This window comes from Sciurus vulgaris (genome assembly GCF_902686455.1).
Source record: "Sciurus vulgaris genome assembly, chromosome: 7".
NCBI classification, from domain to species: Eukaryota; Metazoa; Chordata; class Mammalia; order Rodentia; family Sciuridae; genus Sciurus; species Sciurus vulgaris.
Genome location: NC_136467.1, coordinates 16,363,840 through 16,383,461, shown reverse-complemented (window position 1 = coordinate 16,383,461; position 19,622 = coordinate 16,363,840). Strand labels below are relative to the sequence as shown.

At 45.6% G+C, this 19,622-nt stretch overlaps 1 protein-coding gene across 2 annotated transcripts in view; it reads left to right on the top strand.

Moving 5' to 3' along the window:
* The window catches only part of PPP1R14C (protein phosphatase 1 regulatory inhibitor subunit 14C), an 84,060-nt gene that overhangs the window by 48,151 nt on the left and 16,287 nt on the right, over nt 1-19,622 (top strand). For both annotated transcript variants that reach the window (XM_079146903.1, XM_079146904.1), the window contains exons 2-3: nt 14,420-14,503; nt 16,314-16,346. In XM_079146903.1, the coding sequence (XP_079003029.1) occupies nt 14,420-14,503; nt 16,314-16,346 (117 nt within the window). The remainder of the gene's footprint in view (nt 1-14,419; nt 14,504-16,313; nt 16,347-19,622) is intronic.

Sequence of the window (19,622 nt, the reverse complement as noted above, 5' to 3'; positions counted from 1 at the left end):
CCACCCCCGTTCCCCTCCAGTGTCCCCCTTTCTGAACACCTTGCGTTAGGGGCACTAGTTTCACGGTGGAGCCAATCTTGATCCACATTACCAGCTAAAGTCTGAGGTTTCCCTTGGGACCACCATTTGTCTTAGAATCCTGCGGGTTCTGTGTGCATGTGTTATCCTCTGGTTGGGTTTTGACAAATGTTTGAAGGCTCTTGTCCACCACGAAAGATAGTTCAGCTCCTTCTGCCCCACCAGCCCCTGGCCACCATGGCTCTGGTCTTTTGATGACCTCCACAGCTTCACCCTTTCGAGAAGATTCTATTGTTGCAACCAGACAGAATGGAGCCTTTCCAGATTTGCATTTAAGGTTCCTCCCGGTCTTTTTGCAGCTTGAAGACTCATTTTGACAATAGTCTTTTAAACTGGAAAGCACCGGGTGTCTCCTTGCCACCTGGAGCTGCTGGGTGGGGTTCAGTTTCCTTTCTGTCTCCTCCAAGTGGCTTTTCCACAAGCTTCTCAGTCTTAACTCCTCTGTGCACCTGTCAATCACTGGATTCAGTGTTTGGTGTTAGGAAACCCAACACCTCAGAAGCTCCAGGTTGCCATTGGAATGGCTTGGTCCTCTCTGGGGAACAGACTCGATGCTGGCAAGCCTTAGGCTGTTCTGCATGAATATGAGGAATTGCTGGAAAGTTCCTTTCTTTACCTGACTCCTACCACATGGGAGGGATGGGGAAGAGGGGCTCATGCTTGGTGCCGGGACCACCAGAATCAGAGTATATATTGTTCCTGGGCACTCCTGTGGCCACAGGTTTGGTAATATAAGAGACCATCTTCCGTCTCTAAGGAGTGGGCTGTCACAGGCTTCTTCCATTGTCTCTGCTGCAGTAGGGCCATTCGAGTGTCCTAGGCGAGGAGAATTCTGGTCTGCCCTTACACAGTTATCTCCAAAAAGTGGTCATGGATCATCTTTCAGCTCAGGCCTGACCCCTGAATCACTGGGAAGTTTCCAGTGCAGGAGGTGTGCCTTCTTAGAGACAGGACAGACGGTTGCTGCCTCGTCTCTCCTCGGGTGACATCAGCCCTGGGTTTTGGAGCATGTCTTTATTTCCCCCCGTGTCCTTATTCATTGACTGTGACCCGACACCGATTTGAGCTACTGATGGCTTGTCCTGTCCATTTTCATGAGCTCCCCAGCCCCTCCTGAGTGAGGGGGTGGTGCTGTCATTTCAGAGCGTGTGTCTTGGCATCTGTGTCCCTGGACTGCCCATGTGCCTTGGGTATTCCCTGTAAGTGCTGCTGTGGAGAGCTGGGGTCCTGAGGGGACACACCACTATAAGTGGCCTTCTGTCCCCTGTATCTAGAGCCATTGGATGTTATTGTCCTTGCCAAAGTGTCTTAGCTTTAACTTATTCTCAAAGACCTTATATGGAACCACTTCCTGGTGATCTTATCACATTGACATTGTTAATGAGACCAGCTGTGCACATTTAGTGTTCCTAGGCAGAGATAAGTGTTATTGTTTCCAGAAAGCTCTGCACCTGGGGATTTTGCTTACATTTTCTTTTCTTTTTTTCCTTTTAATCCTGTGGTTTTGAACAATGTGTTAGGTCTTCTCTTGCAATTTTCAGATATCAGCAGTGAAAGATTCTCTGGAAGAGACACTTGTGTTGAACATTCATTATTTATTTATTTTTTAAAAAGCAGAATCAGCTAACCACATGTGCCCATCAACTTGGTGCCAGCTGAGGTCACGTTGCCATGTGTTGGGTTTGCACTGTCTGCCTGGGCATGATCATGCCAGCTCTTCATCCAGCCCTGAGCCTTAGATAGGGCTGGGATGCTCAGGAGAGCTCGCCTCAGCCCATGCAGGCTGCAGGTGGCCGACACGTGGGCCTGGCTCTTTCCACACCCCATGCTTGGGGCCTGTCCCACCTGGCCCTCACTGGAGGGGTCTCATTTCGGCTGGAAGGCAGGACAGCCTGGGGCAGAGGAGGGAAGACCGGGTTTTGGTCTGCTGGTGCTCATGTTGTGCTTTGTTCAGGCCTACTCTCTGGGGTCCTTCTACCCCACAAGGAAGTGGTCTCATGAACCACTTGAGACCAAGGGTGGGATGCAGCCACCATTTCTCTCTGGCTGCTTTTTCTTTCTTTAAGCTTTGTCTACAGAGCCATGATGATCTCTCCAGAGATTCCCCTTTGCTAAAATGAATTGCTAAGTGTAGGAGAGGTTTGGGGGTGCACGAGATGGGCCCTGCACAACCTCCCTGGTGGGTGGGAAGAGAAACCTGGGTGGTGAGAGGGAAACAGACCTAGGAAGACCCTGCTCAGCTCAGTTCCCTGTGGCTTTGCCACTGTCCGCATGCAACTCCACCTCCACTCAGTGAGCGTCCAGCAGCCTCACCTGACTTCTGGGAGTGCGCAGCCCTCAGCCAGGGCCCTCCCTCACCACCTGGGCTGCAGCGCCCAGGACTCACGCTCCTTGCACAGACTGCTGGGCCTGGTGAGTAGGTGTGCTTCATGCCTGCCATCTGGAAAACTCCAGTGCCTAGTGGAGCTGCCAACAACCAGTTTGCTCTGAAGTTTGGATAGGCCATGATCCACATAAAAGCCCGAGCTAGTGTCATCTCTTACCAGGCTATTTCTGTGGCCTTGTATGTGGTCTCTGCGTGTGCCCCTTGCCCCCTGCGAAGCAGCAGGGGTGACTCCTGGCAGAGGTGTACTGGGCTGTGTCCCCCTCTGCTCAGACCCACCAGTGGCTGTTCTTTTGCTCAGGGTACAGGTCAGAGGTCAGGCCAGGGGCCTCTGAGCCTCCACAGGCTTGGCCTCCTCTCCCCCGACATCAGCCCCACTGTACTCTAGTGACCCTGGGCTCCTGGCAGCTTCTCGGGCTCCGCTTGGCCCTTGCTCTTCTCCTTTGGGGCTCTTCCTCCAGAGAGCGACATGGTGCCTCACTCGCCTTCTCCAAGTCTCTGTTCAGATGTCTCTTGCTGAGTGCCCCAGCCCCCCCAACGTGCCAGACCTCCTCCTTCTTCTCCTCCTTTGGATTTGATCCCTAATCTGAAAACCGGAAGTCCAAAATGCTTCTAAACCCAAAACCCTTTCAATGTCATGTTGGTGCTTGAAAAATTTGGGGATTTGGGACATTTCAAATTTTCATCTGAAAAAATCTAGACCTTTGATATTCCAAAATCTAAAAACATCTGAAATCAGAAGCACCTCTGACCCCAGTTATATTGGATAAGGCACCCTCATCCTGACCCTGCTTCTATGGTGTCTCCTCCCCTGTTGGGGTTTAATCCCTTAGAGGGCACAAATTCTTGTCAGTGGTTCACTCACCCCTAGCAGGTAGAAGGTGTCTTGTATGTGGATTTGATTCGGCATGGATCCTGATGTGGTTATGTCTAGTTCTAGAACAATCCAGCATAACCAGGCCTTGAATCTTCACGTCTCCAGACCACTGTTAGTTTAATGTTGTTGATTGTTAGGGCAGCAGTGGGGACTGGGCTCCTTTGACACACAGGTGTGTCACAAGTGATTGGTGAATAATACTGGAGGTGCTCAGTAAAGCCTGTGAACCATCAGAAACTTGAAACGTGTTCCAGTGTGTTTGTAAAATAAGCCTGCTCTTGCTGGCCATGTCCTACTCTGTCTCAGGCAGGAGATAAGGGAGTTGTTCTGCACAGGGTGCTGGATGGCAGGTGCCCACTCTGCTTCCCCTCTCTGCTGCAGTGGTCACTTGAGTATGCATCCAGCAGTGAACCTGAGCGGTGGGGTGCACGGGATGAAGGAGGGCCAAGGCCTGCTCTTCTGAGTGGCAAGAACTGCAACTCCAGCAATACTATTGAAAACATCCTGTGCCTTACCACAGAGTCAAGTTCAGTCTGGCTGGTTTGGTGTCTTCAAAGGAGGAGTTGGGGGATCTTGCTCTTTGGTTCAGAGCAAGTTTCAGCCATGGTGGGTTGTTTAACTTCAGAAACAAGCATGTAGCCGGGCGCAGTGGTGCATGCCTGTAATCCCAGCAGCTTGGGAGGCTGAGGCAGGAGGACCGTGAGTTCAACAGCGAGGTTCAACAGTGAGACCCTGTCTCTAAAGAAAATACATAATAGGGCTAGGGATGTGACTCAGTGGTTGAGCCCCTGGGTTCAATCCCCAGTACCAAACATAAACAAAAACAAAAACACAAAAAAAGCGTGTATTAGGGAAGTACTGGTCACAGGGCATCAAATCGGAACAGCGTCCACTTGTTCACCCAGGTTAGTTCTGTTAGGTATTCCTGCCCTGGGTCCTTAGGTGGCTGGGCTGCCCATGCAGATACGTGCCCACCAGGTGCTGGCCTCTGTGCCCACATCAGCCTCCTCCACACCCCTCCTGTGCTGCTGCTGGCTCTCCTAGCCTCAGTCTTGATTTTATTGAGCACCCTCTGATCTTCACGAGCCACAGTCCAGGTGAGTTCCTTAGCCTCTCTGTTTTGCTGGAATGCTTCTTCCTAGAAGGAAGGGAGGTAAATGAAGATGGAAGAGCCAGTGTGCCACCATGTCCACGGTTTGGTTTTTCTTCTCACTTTTTAAAATTGGCGCATCTAGTTTTGATGCTGCCGGTTACCTTGACGAGTCCTGCTTCCTCGGATGCTGAAGTACAAACCGGAGAAGCCAGCTGAGACAAGTGCAGAACAGGAAGTAAGAAGCTTTTTAAAGACTTCTGCCGGGTGGGAGAAGGGGACCCACAGGTGGTATCCAAGGGATGAGGAAGTCTTGCCCTCTTTATAGATTTAAAGTTTTCTTTGTTCTCCTGCTCTCTCCCCACTTAACTCTCTCCTTCCTGCCTGTGTGACTAGGCCCAGGAGATGCAGGTGATGGCAAAAAGGTGAGAAGCAGATGGGCAGGGGGAGGGGCCAAATGGAGTGATTCAGGCAGGTAACAACCCAGGGGGCATTAATGAGCAATCCCTGCCTGCAGCGTTTTGGAAGGGGTAGTTAGGCAGGTAAACTTAGTAATCAAAGGGTTCTGGCGACCTTCATATTCCATGCTCCCAGGGTTGGTCTCCACCGTCCCAGACTCAAGATGGCCTCCATTTTCTCGATTTGACCCAATTCCCTATTGTACACTAACTGCCTGTCCTCAATTCTGGCTTTAGTTTTACATAATAATGGGATTCATTATGATATGTGCACACATGCACAACATAAAATTTGGCCATTTTCATTTTTTTGATTGACATTTCAGGAGGAGGTAGACATCAGGATTGGAAGCCATTTCTCCTTGGGATTCTGGAATCATTGCTTGCTGTGGTTTGGATGTGGTTACCCCTCAAGGTTCATGTGCTGGCAGCTTGATCCCCAATTTGTCAGTGTTGAGGTGGCAGAACCTTTAAGAGGTGGAAGATAATCAGGTCACTGGTGCCCCACCCTCGTGAACAGATTCATATCAGTTTTTGTGGAGTGGGTTGAGTCTTGCAGGAGTGGATCAGTTCCTGAGAGAACAACTTGCTACAAAAGAGTGAACCTGGTACCTCCCTGGCCTCTTGCTTCCTGTCTTGCCATGTGACCTTTCACACACATCCCACCATGTGATGCCATCACCATAGGCCTCAATAGGATCCTTACCAGGGCTGCTGGTGGCATGCTCTTATACCTCCAGAACTGTGAGCCAAATAAACTTCTTTTCTTTACAAACCATCCAGCCTCAAACAATTTGTCATAGCAACAGACAGCAGACTAAGACATTGCTCCCGGCTTCAAGCACTCAGTGTTGCTGTTGGGAAGTCTTGGGCCTCAATTCTCTGTCCTTCTGTGTGTGACCTATTTTTCTTCTGAGAGCTTCCAAGATCTTCCCTCCACCCCTAATGTTCTGCCATTTTGCCATGATGTGCCATAAGTAGGTTGGGCCCCTTTTCAAATGGAAATAATCTATTGCAGATTCCAGGACTGATTTGAATGTTTAATATTATAATATTATTTAAATATGTATCATTTAAAGCCAGGTATAAACTCCTTATGTTTGTGGTTCTTCCAACTATAAAATCACATCAGGATTGCAAATTAAATGCAAAATACAATCCATGAGACTGAAATGCACACCATTAATTTACTCTGATAGCTGACTTTCTTCCTTTTGTAATAGGGATTAGGTACAGATTGCTTGCAGCTCAGTGTCCTTTGAATGACAACTTCTGGCTTCAATGGTGTGAATGAGTCATTTATATATTAAATTTATATGTTAAATCTGCCCTGTGGCCTTTTTCTCATTAGCTCATGACAACGCACGTAATTCTGCTTGATGTGAATGTGTAGCCCAGCCCAAGTTGGTCATCGGGTGACCATCCAGGGCACGCTGAGAATATGCTTGCGCACAGGAATATTTTGAAATTGTCATGAAAATGAAAACACAAAGTGTAAATATTTTCATAGCGAGCTCACATAGTCCCAAGGATTCAATTCTTGTTTTAGGCTTCCTCTGCCTACTTTCTCCCGGAAGGCTTAGAGAAAGCTGAGCCATCAGAGGCTTTGGCTGTTCTTCGAGAATGTTCGGACAGGCCATAGGAGCCATGCATACCTCTCCCCAACGCCTCCTCCTCCTGCTGCCCCCATTTGCCTGATGCCACTGTTTGCACAGCAGTGGAATCCCTTGGTGCTCTACCATGCCTACTCGGAGACCCCTGCTGAGAACTGCTGTTCAGCTGTGTCAATGGGCTGGAAAACCATGATCCATTTTCACAGTTTCCGCTGGAGTATTCCTGCCTGCTGCTCACTGCTGAGGCGGGGCCGCGTGTTTCATTTTGTAAAAGCTCACATGACACTTGACAGGGCTCAGTGTAAATCTCCTGGCTAGTCGGAAGTATATGTGTGTGTGCATGTGTGTGCGTGCGTGTGTGTGCATGCATGTGCGTGGTGTGGTGGGAGTGTGTGTGTGGTGGTGTGTGTGCAGTGTGGGTCTTCCCTGCAGGCCTGCTATGTTGGGGACTCTGCCTCAGCTGCACTGATGCATCCTGGGCCTGAGCCGGCTCTGCCTGCCCAGGCTGTGCCCCTGTCACTCAGCAGGCAGTGTGCCCCTGTGCAGGGCAACTAGGCATTCCGCTTCTGCCTAAGAGTGGGGGTGGGGCTGGGGGTGGCCGACGTCTGGCCTACTATCTTCCGGGTCCGGGGTCCTGGTCATCGCCATCTTTCACCTCTCAAGCTCAGATTCTGGTTCTTCTCTTCACTCTTTCCTTCTCCTCCATCCACCATCCAGCCTGTCTCCACATTGCACCTGTTCTTCCTCCCTTTTTATCATGTTTTTCAGTCTTCTTCTCATTCTTGCCATGGCTTATGTTACGGCCTGGTGGCTGCACCTCGCCAGCCTCCGCCACCTACCCTGGGCCTGCAGCTAGGCCAGCTCTTCGCTCTGTCCTTCCTTCAAAGCTCAGTGACTACCAACCCTCCAGAGTGGGGGCAAACTGGCAGCCTGGAGGCTGGTGGATTTTGTTTGTCCTACACAATCTTTTAAGGAATTGTTAGCCAATTTTTTAAAATTGAGATCTTTTTTACACCAAAAATATCTATTTTGGGCCTTTCCTGAAAACTTGGAAAATCTGGCAGCACTGAGCACATATTCCCAAAAGGCGACAGAAGGTGGGAGTGAAGCGTTTGTTCCATTGTCTTTCCTTGGCCACGTTCCTCAGCTTGCCACACGCCCACCACTCCTTCTATCACCTCCTTATGGCCCATTCATGTCATCTGCCTGGACGCCGTGACATTAATATCAGCCTGTGGGCCTTTCTACATTCCATACTCAGAATACCTTGTGCTTTTTGCTTTGTGGGCCCCATCGGCCTCTTGTGGGTGTGCTCCCAGCTCTCTGAGTCTGTACAAATCCTGTCATTCCACAAGCTGACCCACCTCCTCTCTCCTCGATGAGCCCTCCCTGCCTCCCTAGTGGAAGTCTTCTCTCTCCCTGAATCACTAAAGCCCGATGACTTTTGGTGTCATTGTTTGTTATTTTGTTTATTGGATTTTGTGCTTACACTGCCTGCACCCAGGGCCAGGGCCACACAGTGCCTTGGGCATAGCAGGTTCTCCAGGGATGCAGGACCGGAAGGATACTTAGAGATGTTCACAGGCCTGTTCCGCCAGTGAGACTGGAGTTGAGATGAAACTTGATTCTCCACTTCTGCATAAGCTCTAGGCCTTACGCCTATAACTTAGGTGAGTGGGGTCTGCGTAAGTTATAGGCCTTTGCAGCAGAGAAAACCCATTTCAGTGTTAGCAGTTAATCACAGCAGGGGGCGCCTACCAGCACAAAGTGTGTTGCAGCTCTTAATGGCCAGCCCTGTCCTCCAGGGTCACAATAGACCCCAGCAGCTCACTGCCAATTTCTTCTTTCCAGATTTTTGTCTCCTGAATTTGAAGAAATTCACAGACAAGGAAGAGTGAGTGTAAAAGAGTAGAACTTATTCAAGTGAGAAGAAAAGAGACAGAGTTCTCACAGGGCACGAGGGGACCTTATAGGGGTTGCCACTTGAATGTGTAAGTCTAGGGGTTTATATTGCTCAATTGGGTCAACACTGTTGGTCCAAATTTTTGCCAGTCAGGTTCTGGAAAAGTACCAACATGCTATTGGTTCAAATTTATGCTAATCAGGCCTCAGAAAGTTTCAGTGGTAGTGGTTAGCCCAGTCTGAACGTCCCCCATCCCTGTTAGGATCTGCCCTCACTTCCGTGTTCTCCCCACTCATCAGCCAGGCCTGGGCCACTGCTGGTCACCCTGGCTTTGGCTCACTGTGCTTCAGGCCTGTGCCCGCATAGTGTCCTCCGAGCAGCTGGTGCTTACCGCCCACACTCCAGCTTGCCCCAGCCACTGCTCTGTTGCTGCTTCTCAACGGGGATTCATCCGTCTCACCAGGAGGGCCACAGACTAAAGAGGAACCATGTTTGCTAGTAGCTTTTGCCAATGACCCTGCAGACCATTCTTTCACTTCTTGTCACCACAGCCACTGTTTGGGGACACCTCTTTCATGTGAGGCACATATCCAAATGCAACCAAACCCTGGTACAACATGGTGGATGACTGTGGGTGTCTTCGTTCCCTTGTAAGTGATTTGATCTGTCACTAAGGTCCTTCGGTCCTACTGCTCAACATTCAGAACGTAGGGCTGAAGAGGATCTCCCTGAACGTAGAATCTCCAGCATCGGGAACACCCTGCTCTGTGCTCCTGGCAAGGACGCTGAGCTCATTCTCCTCCCAGGCCTGAGGAATCTGAGTGGGGAAGGAGAGACGCACAGGTGGGTGGGAAGCACTGATGCCTGCAGGGCTGAGGTTACTCCATCATGAGCACCCAGCCTGTTCCAGCTTGCCCAGGGTTTCCCAGCCACACGTCCTTGTGTGAGTGGCCCTGAGATACCAGGCATTTCCTTGCCTCCTGTCAGGCCCTTTGGAGAGGGAAAAAGGGGCTTTGCTTCCTGACTCCAGGCCAGAGAGTTAGTGGACGCTAGGTCAGAGCTGTCCAATGGAACCTTCTATGAGGACGAAATGTTCTGTATCTGTGCTTTCTAGTGCAGCCACTATGTTTATACGTAAGTGATGAATCTTCAGAAAGAGAAATTAGGAAAACTACCCCATTCACAATAGCCTCGAAAAAAATAAAATACTTGGGAATCAATCTCACAAAAGAGGTGAAAGACCTCTACAATGAGAACTATACAACACTAAAGAAAGAAATTAAAGAACACCTTAGAAGATGGAAAGATCTTCCATGTTCTTGGATAGGAAGAATTAATATTGTCAAAATGGCCATACTACCTAAAGTGCTATACAAATTCAATGCAATTCCAATTAAAATCCCAATGACGTACCTTACAGAAATAGAGCAAGCAATTATGAAATTCATCTGGAAGAATAAGAAACCCAGAATAGCTAAAGCAATCCTTAGCAGGAAGAGTGAAACAGGGGGTATTGCAATACCAGATCTTCAACTCTACTATAAAGCAATAGTAACAAAAACGGCATGGTATTGGTACCAAAATAGAAAGGTAGATCAATGGTACAGAATAGAGGACACGGACACAAACCCAAATAAATACAATTTTCTCATACTAGACAAAGGTGCCAAAAATATGCAATGGAGAAAAGATAGCCTCTTCAACAAATGGTGCTGGGAGAATTGGAAATCCATATGCAACAGAATGAAACTAAACCCATATCTCTCACCATGCACGAAACTAAACTCAAAATGGACCTCGGAATCAGACCAGAGACCCTGCAGATTATAGAAGAAAAAGTAGGTCCAAATCTTCACCTTGTTGGTCTAGGATCAGACTTCCTTAACAGGACTCCCATAGCACAAGAAATAAAAGCTAGAATCAACCACTGGGATAGATTCAAACTAAAAAGCTTTCTCTCAGCAAAGGAAACTATCAGCAATGCGAAGAAAGAGCCTACAGAGTGGGAGAATATCTTTGCCAATCATACTTCAGATAGAGCACTAATCTCCAGAATCTATAAAGAACTCAAAAAACTCTACTCCAAGAATTCAAATAATCCAGTGGACAAATGGGCTAAGGAAATGAATAGATACTTCACAGAAGAAGATCTACAAGCAATCAACAAACATATGGAAAAATGTTCAACATCTCTAGTAATAAGAGAAATGCAAATCAAAACCACCCTAAGATTCCATCTCACCCCAATTAGAATGGCGATTATCAAGAATACGAGCAACAACAGGTGTTGGCGAGGATGTGGGGAGAAAGGTACACTCATACATTGCTGGTGGGGCTGCAAATTAGTGCAGCCACTCTGGAAAGCAGTGTGGAGATTCCTTAGAAAACTCGGAATGGACCCTCCATTTGACCCAGCTATCCCACTCCTTGGCCTATACCCAAAGGACTTAAAATCAGCATACTACAGAGATACAGCCACATCAATGTTCATAGCTGCTCAATTCACAATAGCCAGACTGTGGAACCAACCTAGATGCCCTTCAATTGATGAGTGGATAAAGAAGCTGTGGCATATATATACAATGGAATATTACTCAGCCATAAAGAATGATAAAATTATGGCATTTGCAGGCAAATGGATGAAATTGGAGAATATCATGCTAAGTGAGATAAGCCAATCTCAAAAAGCCAAAGGACGAATGATATCGCTAATAAGTGGATGATGACACATAATGGGGGGGAGGGAAGGGTTAGTGTTAGGGTTAGAGTTAGGGTTAGGGAGGGGGGCAAGTATGGAGGAAGGAAGCACTGTATGGAGGGAAAAGAGGGGTGGGAGGGGTGGGGGGAAGGGAAAAAATAACAGAATGAATCAAACAACATTGCTCTATGTAAATTTATGATTACACAAATGGTATGCCTTTATGCCATGTACAAACGGAGAAACAACATGTATCCTATTTGTTTACAATAAAAAAAAAATAAAAAAATAAATAAATTAATTAAAAAAAAAAAAAATGGAGTTGCCTGAGACCGGCCGGGCTGTTCTGGCCTTATATGGTAGTTACTACAGCTACCTGTAAAGCGGACGTCACTGAATTCATTTGAGCTGCACTTTCCAAAACACACATGCAGCATGTGACCAACTCTTCTTCAGGGACTGATTCACGATGGCCTTTGCCCTTCATTGGACTGGGGGTTCCTGTGGGTGATTCCTCTGTGCTGGGGCCTCCCACCACCAATCTGTGTTCCTGTTTATGGGTTGTCAGTTCTGTAATCTAGTGAGTTTCTCTGTGGGTGTTTGTGTCCCCACTGGTCCTTTCACTGTGGAAATTCTGGCCAATCTTTGAAAGTGCTGCTGTTTTTATCAAGCGATACTTTAAAGCTACATGGACTCCTTTCTATTTGAGGTCCCCCAATAGTTCCCATTCTTCTCCTACCAGTGTTCCATTCAAACCTGATTCCAAATATACACAAAATCAGATGGTTGGATGCTAAAACATCTAGGCAAGAGAACACCAACCTGGTGGAGGGTCAGTGGTGGTGGCCAGGGAGGCTGGTACCTATAGAGCAAAGCAATATCCACATCCTATGTGGGGTTCTGGCAACGAAGTGTAGCTTTGAGATCCTTCCAACATCCTCTTCCCTGATGGAGACACACTAGTACCCACGTCCCCGACCTGCGTGAGGAGAGGTTTAAAAATGGCATCTCATTGGAAATGGCTGCATTGTATCTGTCTGAGAGGTTGACTGGCTGGATGTAAGTGTGGGACTAGGGAAGGAGGGAAAAGTCACAGCAGCACAGCAGTATCCACTTGGAGGCCAGGGCTGCCTGTGTTCATTGGCTCTTGTAGACAAAGTTCCCAGGACAAGGAAGGTACCCACAACTGTTCTCAAAGTCAGATTCACACCCCTCACCTTGACATCCTGGGAAGCTAGGTGGTTGTGTTTTAATTTTTTTTTTTTTTTTTTTTTTGTAGCTACTTTCTAGCAAGAAACCGTTGTCCCCAGTTCTGAAGTCATTAGAATTTTCTGAGATATGCTTTTATTTTCATCTCATTTTTTTTTTTAACTCTCATAAGACTAAGAATGTTGGAATTGTCCCTCTACTTAAGGTTTAGTTTCCGTGGTTTGTGTGCCTTAAAATACCATAGAAATTAGCATCAGCACTCAGGCAGTCTTATCTGTGTTAGGTACTATTCTGAGGACTTGATATCAATTAACTAATTTAATCCATGTGTCAAAGGTAGTTGGCATTTAATATTTCATTTATGTGGGTATGGAAACTGACCAGAATAACTTGCCCCAGAGTAGCAACTGACCTTGATCCAGGCTGCCAGGCTACCAGAATCCGTGTCCTAGCAAGAGAAAGGGCACCCTGCAGGCTTACGCTTGTCAGAACATTGAAACTTCCTACTGCCGGGTCACCAGGTTCTGTTAATAGGTAAATGATCATTAAGTGCAGATATGAAAACACGAAACCTTCCTTCCCCCAGGTCAAGGCCTGCAGATGAGACCGGAAATGTTCACATCCACAATAAATACTGACATCCAAGTGGTTTAGCTCTTAACACCTGAGCAAATGCTCTAAACAGAAATTCTCCCCAGGAGCAGGGATAAGTCACCAGGGGCTCATTGGAAGCGTTGTCTCTGTAATTTTCCTGCCTACTAAGGATCTGCCCTTGGGATCTAGTGTTACTGGGGGTAGGGGGTCATATTCCTATTTCTCCAATATAATCAGGTCCTGCTTTTGTGTTAGAACCAAACACACGACAGGTTGAGTACTAATATTTACTAAGTTCATTTTCCTAGAAAAGGAGTGTTCAGAAAGTCAGCCTTACCCGGGAAGTCGAGACAAGGTAGCTTACACAGAGCAGCTAAGCCCTGGTGACGTCCCAGGTGTCCCGGTGTGCAGCTTTCTCCCTAGCTCCTGCAGATAGTGCTCCGCCGTCCCTGTGGCTGGGAGCAGTTGAGCTGCAGGTGACTGCACATAGAAGATGAAATGCAAAATTGCAGGTCTGTCTTACATGCTTTTTTATTTGGACACTTTACGATGATGTTCTGGGAGGTATAGAGGTGGTTTAGGTGACAGAAGAGATGAGAGGGAGCCAAGGTCTACTTGTGTTCGAAGTTCAGATTCCAAGTTAGCCAAGTCTTTCACCTTCCTTGCCCTCTTTTCAGAACTGGACACCTTCTGTTGCTCAGCCCATACTGGCTAAAACTACATACAGCGTTTGTTTACCTGGTGTCTTGGTCATTTGATCCGGAACCACTTCTTTTGTTGTTTGCTGCCCTTCTCTTCCCAGCACGGGGTCAGCCTCATCCTGAACCAGCCCCTCTTCAGTTTCCAGGGCTGCGTCTTCCTCAGCCCATGCTCAGTTCGGAGGGAGTTGGGGGGTGCTCCCGAGGGAAGAGCGTCTTTCCCAGAGTCTCCCTGGGTCTCCTTGGATCACACAGCCTCTCCAAATCAGAAACTGGGGCTGGAGCATTGCGGGGCCCCAAACCTGTGGTGGAATCACAGGGTCTCGGGGGTTTTCCCAGACCCAAGCTCTGAAGGGGGCTGTGGATCCACGAATAAAGGCAGAAGAGGCAGAGGAGGGTGACGCAGGCGGAAACTGCAGCTCCCCACCCTTCCCGTGGTCTGCCTGGCCCAGCCGCCGCACGCACAGGGTGGTCCTCTGGTAGCAAGCAGAACACCGTCATTTCTGAATTAACACTTTTTCTGCTTTGTGGCTCTTAAATATCTTAACTGCCTCCCTTCCTCCCTCCCTCTGTGGCTTTCTCCTTCCTTTCCCCCCTTTCTCTCCCCCTCCCTCCCCATCCCCTCTTCCCTTGTCCTATCTTCCGCTCCCCTGTGCCCCTTCCTCTCCCTGCCCCCCTCTTCCCCCAGGTCACTCATTCCTGTTCTTACCCATCATCCCCTTTCCTCAGATAACCTAGTCATTTAATTAACTCACCTAAATTGATTTTGCACAATTTAGTTTTCCCTTAACTAAAATGTCTTCCTATTTGCCCTACAGGAAGAAGAAATGCCAGACGTGGAAATCGACATCGACGACCTTCTTGATGCAGACAGTGAGGAGGAGAGAGCAGTAAAACTACAGGTGAGCCGCTTTCGAGGTGTAGGCCTTTGCAGTCACCAGGTTTGGATCCACTTGGTCTCCAAGGCTTTGCTGGAGCTGCTTCTGCCCTATGGTGGCATTGGTACCAGGACTCGGATGGGACATTTTGCAGAGAGCGAAGCACTGCTGCTCTGGGTCTTCGCCCTCGCAGGCCGCACCTCTGATGATAAAGCAGCTCTTGACCGTAGTCAGCGCTCTCAGCACCTTGAGTGTGACTTTCTCCAGCTTCATTTTCCTGGGAGAGGGCTGGTTCCTTCTCCAAAGATCATTTTCCAGGAAGAACAGTGGTGCCCAGGAGCATATAGGAAGGAGACGAACTGAGCAGGACTGGGAATATCCGAGTCCAGGGGTGGATGGTGTCAAGCTTGAAATTAATTTCTAGATTCGTTTGCTTATGGCATCATTCTACGTGGTAAGAAATCCTATAGTAGATGCTCACCTGACAGCATTCTAGCTTAACGCTCCAGGTGGCCACGTCTGTTTCCCTAGGGGAAAGCAATGAACTAGGTACAGTCCTTCCCGCAGGATTTCAAATCTATCATTTTAAAATTGCATTTGGAGGTTCCTAATTAGCCTTTAACCTGCCATCGTTCTGCACGTCCACTGATAATTACTGTTTATGGCTGTTGGTTATCACCAGTGATGAATGATCACTAAGGCAAATCCAAGGGTACCTTTTCATGCATTGATGTGTTTAATGTACTCATAATTACTCCTGTCCCTCAACTGGCAGACAGCCTCAGTTGTCATGATTATTTCTTGTGGGTAGATTTAGTTGGGAGATAACAACATCCTAGTCATAAAAGTCAAAAAATAAAAAGATGAAGTAGGTGTCAGTTCTGCAGCAAATGTAGTCACATAAAAAGGTCATAATGAGACATCATTACCCCGTGTACATGTATGGGTACACGAATGATGTGAATCTACATCGTGCACGACCATAGAAACGAAATGATGTACCCCATTTGTGTACAACAAATCAAAATGCAGTCTGTAAAAATAAAAAAAAAGTGATAAAGCTAAAAAAAAAAAAGTGACATAAAAATCAAGAATTTGAAAGGAGCTTTCTTAGCGATCATTCCATTGCCTTGATTCCCAGCTGAGACATGGAGCCTGAGGAGGTTGGGTCCTAAGCTGGCCTGCAGCTGAATCTTGGCCAAGCCCCCTCTCCAGGTCTGCTGTGATTGCCACCCTCTTGCACGGGTTTTCTAAACTTCAAGTATGTCCTGTTTAATATTAACCAAGTAGACAGCCCAAAGGAAAGGTGGGCGTGCATAACAAGTCATGGACTTGAAACCCCAGGGATCCCTCTGGGTTTCCATCAGTTAATGCAAGAAAACTGCAGTGGGGCATCACTTCCTGTGAAGGGCATCCTGGGTTTGAGCTTCTGGAGTCAGTCTGCATCCCCCTGTAGATAGACCCGATGGCCACTTTCCCGTCCCCATCCTTAAAAGTAAGCTCTTCTCCTCAGTGAGGTGCTCATAATCTGGTCAGGGTTTGGGTTTTGTTTTCAATGCTACAGTAGCATAAAAACCCAGTCTTTTTCTATTTTAAAACTCCCCAAAGTAAAGGTGTGTATGCATGTATGTGCATTCTTGCATATTAATGGTATTTAAATATTTTTGAATGACCAGCTGGTGTCGAAATCAAGTGCGATTGTGGATGACCAGTATGAAGTCTTGATTTACCATTGTAAAAATAATGGTATAGAGACAAAATGATTTTAATTTCTCTTTAAAAGTGGCATTGAATTTTAAAATAGTAAAACTGATTTCTATGTGTTTAATTCTAGGAAGCTCTTGTAGACTGCTACAAACCAACAGAGGTAAACAAATCACTTTTCCTAAATGCCATGTTTGACTTGGTTTTTATTAAAACAATTTGTCTGTTTTTAATGCTAAATCACAGTAAATGAATGCTAATCAACTGTTATTATATGAATGCGTTTGTTTCACAGTATGACTTATTTCTAAGCTTAAAGTGTCTAGTTCAGGAAGACTTAAAACTAATGGAATGGGGTGTGTTGCTTGCTTTAGATAAAAACCAGCCTTCAAAGAAAATTGTGGAAGGGTGTGTAATCATTGTAAAATTTTAGACTTATAATTGGAGAACATATCCTTTCAGTTTATAGGCATGTATTTTAAAAAGCTTAAAGCCAATCCTGTTTTTAAAAAGAATTACCTTTATTGAGAGAAAAATGTTATGCTTTGTTTGGGTATTTATTGTGTATATAAATATTAGTATTAAAACAACTGGTATTAGTTGGAATAGACTAAGATATTGAATGTAGACTCTAATGACTGAAAGCAAGAACATGGTTGAGATTAATATGAAAATATTAGTAAAAGAAGTACTTTTGGTTAGTTCCTGTGATACATCAGAGGCATTGGAGGATTTGTCAGATGTTTTGAAATTTGTTGTAACAATAAAGTAATTGGTGGTAAGTCTCGTGATTTTTGACATGATATAAAGGGAGAAGAAAATGCTTTTATGAGTGTGTAAGATTTCAGTGATTAAGATGTTTTATGATCATTTGGTTTGAGGCTAATTACCCATTTGAGTTGAATTCTTACAACCTTCAGTTTTGATTACATCTTGCAGTCAGAGATTTAAAATTTTCCCTATTACATACTTTTAGTCAATGTAATACATATTCATACTTTTGAAAACCAAAAAAATTATAAGGCTCATAAAGAAAAAATAATCTTTCTCCATCTCTTGGACCCCTCTTTACATGGATATATATACATGTATATATATGTATGTGTATATATATCCCTTTGCTTCCCTGTTATTTACTCTTATATTACTAAAATATGCATTTACTATTTTTTTTTCATTCTTTGACCTAAGGGGATATATGATAGCTCTTTTAATCTGCACTCAATTCCTTTTTATCCATCCCACAATAAAATTATATAATAATCTTTGTTAAATCAGTAGTTGAGAGTTATAATATCATGATTAAAAAAATATTATTCACTACTGAGCCCACACTGAAATATGATCATGACTCCTCTCTTATATAACTCTTTGCTTTTCCTGGAGTTGATAACCACCTTGTCTTTTATTCTGTCTAGTACCTATTGCTATTTTATTACAACAGTGTTTTTTTGTTGTTGTTGTTTTGTTTTGTTTTTTGTTTTTTGTTTTTTTGTTGTTACAAGGGATTGAACTCAGGGACATTTGACTACTGAGTCACATCCCCAGCCCCATTTTGTATTTTATTTAGAGACAGGGTCTCACTGAGTTGCTTAGCACCCTGCTTTTGCTGAGGCCAGCTTTGAATTGCGATCCTCGTGCCTTAGCCTCCCGAGCCGCTGGGATTACAGGCGTGTGTCACTGCGCCCGGCTGCTCCAGTGTTTTCGTCAAACATGTAATATACTTCCTTTGTGCTTAAATGCTTCATTACCATCGTCCTACCCCCAGCCTTTCCTCCTGGAGCAGCTGTAAAACAATCTGGAACAGAACTTTACTTATAGGTATTTGGGGAGTTAATATAAGTTAAAACAATTAGATATTTGGAGAGTGGTTTTAAACTGTTGTGGCAGATTAGACAAGACAGGTAGCACTGCACTCAAGAACAGTGATGGATTATGCAGGCGAATAGCCAGGTGATGGAGGTGGAGAGGTTGCTGGCGAGGACAACTGGACTGCATGCAGAAATGCCATTTACTCATCTGCTTATTCCCTTTTTCTTCGGTTCTTCACCCAGGTGAAGTTCCTGTTTTGCTTATTTAGGTGAGGTTTGGACTTGCAGATTTCTCTTCTGATCGGCTCCACAGGCAGCCATCAGAGGACACCCCATTTTCCCACTGTTTCTCAGTGAGCCCTGTTCTCCCTCCCCCGTCCCACCTCCCAGGCTTTGCAGCGTCTAGGGATCAAAATATTTACAGTGGTTAACAGTCATGCAATTTAAGGAAGATGGTGGGCTTGCCCCTGGAACAAAAATCTCCTCAACCAGTTTTGATGTGGAGGCTTAAGGATGAAAGGATGTCATATTTGAATAATCTTCAGAGTTTTGAAAGAAGAAAGGAGGAAAATGAGCTGGAGCTTCCAAGTGAATATCTCTGTGTTCTTTTTTTAGCTCATGGTTTCTAGGAATGGAAGTGCTTTGAAATGCTGAGAAATTTCATTTAATTTTGTTTATTCGTGAAAGGATCATTTCAGAAAGGCAGGGCAGTTTTGCCTTTGAGCTTGTGTTCATGAGAAATAGATTTTTCTGGCACCTGGATTGTGAGATAAGAGTAATAGCTTCTGTTTTTCCAGAGTTCTGTAGTCACTTTGCACTAACATCCATTATCTTATTTTGGACTCAAAATGATCACTTAAAGTGAAGAGGGTTTGAGTAACTAGCCCATGATGTCAGAGCAGAGAGTCAGCAAACCAGGGCTCGACTCGTATCTGACATCTGATATGCTACTCTGTCTGTCTGTCTGCAATCTTCCTAAACTACTTAACTGAGTGAGAGATTTAGGACTTTAAAGGACCTTGTCCTAGCTGAACTAAATGCCTAACAATTAATGATGTCCTTAAAATCGCTGTCTCTGGAGGTATGATATTTGATCAAAATTATTTTAGATACAATTTAGTATATCACTTTGAAGTTAGAAATGGAAGGAAGACATCTGTGCCCACTCAGATACATTTATTTATAGCCTCTCATTGCGGAAGTAGGGTAGGTGTTAGAGAGAATACCGAACTTTGAGTCAAGAGATCACACCAGTGCCAATACTAGCTATGTGACTATAAGCAATTTTTTCAACCTCTCTGAACCTATTTCCTCCTGTATAAAATGGAGGTAGTCATAACTACCTTCCTGGATTTAGTAAGAACTGTGCTATTTAGTAAGAACTATTTAGTAAGAACTATAATTACTAAGCATTTAAAATGCCAGGCACTGATCTACTCTTACATTAACTCATTTAATCTTTTTTTCATGAAACTTTTAAACATTTCTTCAATCATCCATAACTTTAAAAATGTTTTAGTAGATTTAATTTTTTAGAGCAGTTTTAGGTGCATGGTGAACTTAACCAGAAGGTAGAGATTTCCTATATACAGCCCCCGCCATCCCCCCACTGTCAACATCTCCCACCA